General features: G+C 42.6%; 1 protein-coding gene across 2 annotated transcripts in view; it reads right to left on the reverse strand.

Annotated features, from left to right (window-relative positions):
- The window catches only part of LOC108415694, a 10,180-nt gene extending 4,151 nt beyond the window's left edge, over positions 1-6,029 (reverse strand). For both annotated transcript variants that reach the window (XM_017688743.2, XM_017688742.2), the window contains exons 1-3: positions 5,949-6,029; positions 2,434-2,772; positions 403-483 (exon numbers count right to left, since the gene is read on the reverse strand). In XM_017688743.2, coding sequence (XP_017544232.1) covers positions 403-483; positions 2,434-2,772; positions 5,949-6,015 — 487 coding nt within the window. In that variant the 5' untranslated portion in view covers positions 6,016-6,029. The remainder of the gene's footprint in view (positions 1-402; positions 484-2,433; positions 2,773-5,948) is intronic.
- Between the last annotated feature and the right edge of the window lie 1,471 nt (positions 6,030-7,500).

Below are 7,500 nucleotides of genomic sequence, written 5' to 3' on the forward strand. Positions count from 1 at the left end.
CACGAATAAAGGATTTAAATATTCTTCATCTTCTAGAGGATGTTTGCTCAGATTTTCACAGCTGGACTCTGACTGCAGTAACCTCTTTCTGCCTCTTGGGGTCAGTGTTCAACACCTCCAGAGCCCACAATCCTTCAGACTCATCAAAAATCCATACAGCAGCCTCAGTGTTTAACCCATCCATCCATCCATTTTCCAAGCCGCTTCTCCGTCAAGGTCGCGGGGGGGTGCTGGAGCCTATCCCAGCAGTCTTCGGGCGGAAGGCCAGTGTTTAACCGACTTGCTAAATTACTAATATCTTTAAATAAAGGGAAGGAGGGGAAGGAATACGCCAGACTTTAAAAACGATCATTCCTCACACAAATATTTTAACTGTGCTAATAAAAGCTGAAGTGAGCTGACCTGCTGTGGGCTGTGAAGGAAGGAGGTTGGTGGAGGAAGCAGGTGGATGCTTTGTTGTTCCAAAACTTTTACTGAGAGCATCTGCAAAATATATGCATATGTAAGACGCATGTTGAAAAGCAATATATATTACAGGCAGATGTTAATTAAAAGGAAAATGAATTCCACTAACGTGAATAAAAACAAAATGCAATGATGTGCAAATCATTTAAAGCCTATATTTAATTGAAAATAGTATAAAGACAAAATATCAAATGTTGAAACTGAGAAATTGTATTATTTATTGTGTATTTTGGCCCAGTCGGACCACAGCAAGCAAAATGTATTTATACAGCGCTTTTTACACCAGGTGTTGTCACAAAGCAGCTTTACAGAACAATCAGTGTTACAGAGAGAAGAGAAAAGAAGAAAGAAAATCTGGGTCCGAGCCCCCATGAGCGTCGCCAGTGGCAACAGTGGCAAGGAAAAACTCTAAAAGAGGAAGAAACCTTGAGAGGAACCAGGACTCAGAAGGGGAACCTGTCCTCCTCTGGTCGACACCGGACAGCGAACATTATTAGTATGAAGTTTTATAGTAAAGTGGGGAAAGAGAAGATCTGAGGGTGAGGACTGCACAGCGCTGTACAGCAAGAAGCTCAGTGGTGGTCAAAGGTCCAGAAGGCTGGTGAGCAGCGGCACCAATCAAGGCAGAAGAGGCAACAGCATCAGACGCACAGGATGGGCAGCTGATCAGCTCGGCAGAGAAAGGAGAAGAAAAACACAGAGTCAGTTCTGTAAAGAGTGACTGACCACAGAGTCAGTTCTGTAAAGAGTGGCTGACCACAGAGTCAGTTCTGTAAAGAGTGGCTGACCACAGATTACAGTATAACAGGGCAACAGAGACTCCAGCAGGTCTAGACCTGACAGGGAGACTAATCACCAAATGCTTAGTTAAGTTAGTAGTTAGTAGTTAAGTCTGAGAACTTTATGGACTTGTTCAGCCTTAATTGACCCATTAGGCCTGTCATTGTTGGCTGATAGAATTCCAGAGCGTAATAAATTCTCTGACTCTTGTGAATTTTTTTTCTAACACTCAACTCCTCTGAAGAAGCTGTCTGAGGATCTGAGGATCTGAAAATGAAACTAACTGATGCCTAAAGAGCAGGACAAGACTATGAAGAGTGTCAGCGCCTCCAGCTCACAGTTTCCACTGTCTGGAATGTCATTAAGTAATGGCAGTTAAGGGAAACTTTGGAAATCAAGGCAATATCTGGAACTCTCAGATAGAAAAGCTTGTACGCTGGACAGAAAGGCAAAGCAAAACCCCCACATGACCGCAGGGGACCTGCAGGAAGGTGTGGTTGACACAGAAGCAGCAATACGTCATTCTACTGAGCAGTGCTGCTTTCACAAACATGATCTGCACGGAAGAGTCATCAGAACGAAACATGATCTGCGATCTAATCATAAAGGTTAACATCAGAAGTCTGCAAAACAAAATCTGGATCAGCCATAAGCACTTTGGAAATGAGTGCCGTGGACTGATGGAGCACATGTTCAAACACAATCTCCAAAGGCATGTTTGGAGGCAAAAGGAGCAGCATCTGATGAAAGGAACACCGTGCCCACTGATAAGGCTGACGGGATCTGGAATGCTTTGGGGTTGTGTGGGAGCCGGTGTGTAGATGGAAGAATGGATTCCACTAAATTTTAGCCAATTCTGGAAATGTGACACAATTATGAAGCTGAAGGTGAAACGAGGCTTCGACGGCAGGACGATGATCCAAATCGCTACAAATCTACTATGAACTACTTTAGGAAATGCCCTCACTGTCTCCTGACCTGAACAGCACTGAGAACGTGGGAGAAGATTTTAAACATGCTGTGCAAGCAGCAAAATCACAGAGGTGAAGTGTTCTGTCAACAAGAGTGGGTGAAAACTCCTAAAACGGGAACAGAAATACTCTGGAAGCAAAATGTGTGAACACAAAGCATTCGCAGGCTGTGCAAAGCAGAAGATTTGGATTTTGATTTGTTTACCACATTGCTCACCTTCTTCCTCGTCTTCCTCCAGCAGCTGGACTTGCCCCTCCAGACTGCCGCTGGGGTATGTGGTCAGTTTGCAGCAGTACTCCCCGAAATCCCCCTCCTGCACTCTGTTCAGGATGAGAGTGTGGTACCCCTGAGTGGAGATGAGGTCTTTGTAGCTGTTGTTGGCCACGTAAGCTCCAGGTTTTTCTTGATAGACAAGGATGATGCGGTCAGGACAGCGGCTCCACTGAGACTGGACGACTTGAACATTTCCTTTAGCCTCACAGGTCAGAGACGCTGAGTGACCGACCCGAGCGCGAACCGTCTGTGACGTGATTATCTCACTGTCTGCTGGACACTCTGAGCGAGGAAAGATATTATTATAAGATTATTACTGACTATTTTATATATATATTTATATATATTTATATGGTTTTATATAACCATTTTATTCAGTGAAGAACCCTTGAAGAACCATCTTTTTAAGAGTGTAGCTTTAGCACACTTATTACACAGATGCACATATTCAGCTGTAAAAAGCAGTTAATAAATGATCATAGCTGATTCATTTCTGCTGGCTAGCTCATCTTCCTATCACACAATATATAAATATACATCTGATTTTATTCTTTGGCTGTCCAGATTATCTTTTTAATGTGACCTGAATGCCCCATCAGTCTCCTAAACTGACCCACGTGAGCAGAAGAACAAAGCGACGCGCAGCTTTACGGCTCAACCAGAGGTAAACAATCACAACTGGCAACGAACGCCAGTCGCTCCCGGAGGACCAGCTTCGTCCTCACCAGCATCACAGGAGCATCATGAAGCTTCACCGACTGACAGCTGGGCTCATCACCAGAACGCGTTGGAACCGTGTCCTCGGGTTCTTTAAACTGCTATTTGATGCTGCAGCCTCGTTCTCCTGCGGCCACGGTCGGACATTTCTTCAGAAATCTCACCAAACGCGCTTTTGGTTGAGTCTCTAATCATTTTTTGGTACAGAAACATCAGCCTAAATGTTTTTGAGTCTGACTGAGTCGCACTGCTGCAGATCAGACATGGATTTCAGTACCGCCTATGAAAGCGTCTCAAATCGGAATTCATAATATCCGATTCAGTGTGTTTGTGTTCACAGTTACGCACAGACACACACCTGCGTCACACATGAAGGAAAGGATTTGGGTCATTTTGATGTGCTGAGGGAACAAAGCCAAATTGACCTTTTAGTGGATTAGTTTAATCTCACACTGAAAAAAAGAGAAACTCCAACCTGTAGATGAAGCTGAATTCAACCGATGCCCCTGCAGGAATTCCTCCTCTGCTTTGGTTTGTGTTTACCGTTGTCCATGTGCTTTTGTTTTGGTTTGTTTTGCTTCCTCCTCACCGTCTTGCTGCCCTGATCAGCGTCCAGCAGCTGTTGAGCTGTGGATGGAGGACTGACGCTGCTGTGTTGACGTGCGGTGGTGGTGTAAACTGATGCCGGAACATCCGGGTCGGTTAAAATAATGAATTGCTGAGGATTTTTAACTCATCAATTAAAGGTTGGATTTTTCTGCCTTTTCATGTGAGATTAAACGAATTCACTTGGAATGAAAGCTCCTAAGCTTTAATGTACGTTAATGTAAAGAGCTTTCGTTTCCAGTGATTTTGGAGCCTTTCTATTGGTCCGCAGCTGCTGAGCTCAAATGAAGGGTTCGCATTCACTTTAATAATAAGTGCCGTTACTTTATTCAGCAGTAACTTATGTGATGTCAGCAGTGATGTCAGCAGGTTTTTTTAATGTCTAAATCCACATGAACTTTTTTGGAGAAATTACTAAAACAATAAACAACATACTGTCATTACATATTTATAGCAATTCTTAAAAACTGCTTCAAGACGTGATCACTTTTAAAATATGAGGTTTTTCTAGATACTGAGACTAAAATTTCATTCTCAAAACAATTTTTTAGAATTTCGCTCTGGGTGTTAATTTTGGTAAAACTTCTACTGAATTTCTCCTTACAGCTTCGTGAAGGTGTTATAATCTAAGAATTTCCAACATTTTTGTCTTTTGAAATTTCTTTGTTTTAAAAAAAAATTCAATTAAAAAGCTTCAGAAAAGATTTAGGATTTTTGCTTATAATAACTGATGTTCATTAATTGAACAAATTCATTCAATTAATTTAAGATTATTTTTGAATTCATTCATTAATTGGAAAGAAATGCTGAATTCAACACATTTCCTTGCGTTCGATTCCGATCAGTGCCTGAAGATTGTGAGCTGAATTTCGGGCTGGATTCAGACGTGGAGGAGAAGTGATGAACACGATCAGTAGACAGTGTTAATGAGGTCTCAGCAGCAGAGGTTCTGACGGACACGCGGGCCTCTGGTTCCGTTCAGCTCGGTGTTAGAGGAGCAGGAGTGAAACGGCTGCTGAGGAGTTTAAACTCAGCATCACAAAGACGTAAATAAAGATGTGAAGCAGGAGGTCGTGTGGTTGGAGGTGTCTTAGTTTCAGCCCCCGCACATCTGTTTATCTGGGTTACTGACGCTTTGGCTCCGCTACCTTCGCCTGGGCTCAACGTCCTGAACAGCAGTGATCAGATACGCTGCTTTCATTGTTATCATAAAGGATTTATATTGCATCACAATGTTACATATGGAACACACACATATATATAAAAGTATGATAATACCAATATACCTCATTAACTTAATTAATATACCTAATTAATATACCTCAGAACTTCATTAATACCATAGCAGATACTGAATACTTCATAAAGGAAATGGAAAAATTAATATCAGCTACTGAATCATTTATAACAGATGCTTAATTTGTAGTAAATAGTGAACAATTTGTGATACAAACTAAACCTTTAACATCATTTAAAGTAATTACTATACAATTCAAAGTGGTTACTGAATAATTTATAGGAGTTATTTATTTTAGTTGTGCTTGTTTCAGTAACAGTCATTTATTATTATTTTAAATACAGATAAATGTTAAGTACATTGTTTTGTTGTTAATACACAAATTGTTTTTCAGAATCTCTTGAACTAAAGTAACCCTGAATTCAGTTACACACACACACACACACACACACACACACACACACACACACACACATACATACAGACACAGGGAGACACACACACACACACACACACACACAAACACACACACACACACACACACACACACACACACACACACACATACAGACACAGGGAGACACACGCACACACACACACACACACACACAAACACACACACACTCACACACACACACACACACACACACACACACACACACACACACACACATACATACAGACACAGGGAGACACACACACACATGCATACACACACAAACACACACACACACAAACACACACGCACGCATACACACACACGCACGCATACACACACACACACAAACACATACACACACACATACAGACACAGGGAGAGACACACACACAGACACTCACACACACACACACACACACACACACAGAGAGACACAGACACAGGGAGACGCAGTGTTACCTCTGACGAGTGTGTAGAGGAGCAGAGAGCAGGTCCAGAGGTGTGAGACTGTCGGTGTGATTTTCATGGTGTCACTGATGAATGATGTGAAATAGAAACACTGACAGGACCTTAAACACACAGAGACAGGAAGCACACACACACACACACACACACACACACGCGCGCGTATCGCGCTGGAAAGGCCGCTTTGATTCACACATTCAGAATGGTCTAAAACTCGAAGCCTCCCTTTCATTTATGAGTCTTCAGCAAAAACAGCCTTAAAGTGCAAGTTGCTCATTTTTCAGCTTCAAGAAAAAACAGAGAATTACACCAAAACCTCGACAACTAAACCCAGAAAGCTTTAAAAACATTAACACACTTCGATGTGGCACTCTCCTGCACACTTTCGCGCACAGCGTCTATTTACCCGCAGAGTTTAACACGCTGGAACATATAAAACGCGAAATATGAAAGTGCCATCACTTTTTCACAGCCCACGTTTTGATTTTTAGATTTGTTTCACCAACATGTTAAGCAGATAAACCCATTTTGCATGAAAATACGCAGAGATGTGTCTCTGTAGAGGGTGTGTGTAACTTATACACACAAAAAAAACTAATGGAATTTAACCAGGGTGCACAAACTTCTGCACACCATTGTCAGTCAGTCTCTCTCTCCCTTCATTCCAGCTTCCGTTCTTCTCAGGATCCTCACTCTCAGCTCCTCAAAGAACCTGCAGACACACCTCCAAAGCTCAGTCTGAGAAGCTGGTTGATGATTTCCTGAAGTGATCAAACCCATTCAGTGGTGCTGAGGTCTGGACTCTGGGGCGGTCAGTCCATCGTCCAGCTTCTTTGTTTGGTGTGTCCGTCTCCTTTTCTCAGTGAGGTTCTTCTTGATCATCTATACGTCCTTTCAGACCCACAGCGCTGAGTGGTCTTCTCACAGTGGAAGGATGGACAGAAACACCTGTGGATGTTTTCAGATCTGAAGCAGCTTGATGTTCTCCTCTCTCTGAGAGATCAAAGCTTTCAGCGCTGTTTATCTGATGGGGGCCGTTTTATGTTCACCACACTGTTAATAATGAAGGTTTTGCTCAGGAACGTTTCTCATTCATCAAGTTACAAACAGGGTAAATGTTCCCTCAAAGGTTCTACAGTGGTTCTAAGGTCTGATTGTGGAGCTTAAATCAGGTTCTCCAGGTGAAAAGTTGGTGTTTGTTCCTTTTCATAACCGAATGTTTTAAAACAGAGCAGTAGAGTAAAAGCCTGGAGCCGAGGCGAGGCGGGGTGTGTGGAGTCAGTCCATCTTAGAACAGATCATTTCAGTGGATTATGGTTCAGTTATGTTCCCTGACTAAAGGTGCTGAGATGGACAATTTAGGGTTCCACCCCGGTGACCAGAGAGGGGCTGACCCAGAGACAGTCTAGTACCTTTATTTCTGAGAGTGTAGGTCTTCCAGGTGGTTGCTAGGAGTCTGGTTTTATTCATTAAATATATGAAGGGGGATCTGACTTTTGCATAGTACTGTATACACACAGTTACACCGAGTCACTCAGCAGATGCT

The sequence above is a fragment of the Pygocentrus nattereri genome, chromosome 23 (assembly GCF_015220715.1).
Source record: "Pygocentrus nattereri isolate fPygNat1 chromosome 23, fPygNat1.pri, whole genome shotgun sequence".
Lineage (NCBI taxonomy): Eukaryota > Metazoa > Chordata > Actinopteri > Characiformes > Serrasalmidae > Pygocentrus > Pygocentrus nattereri.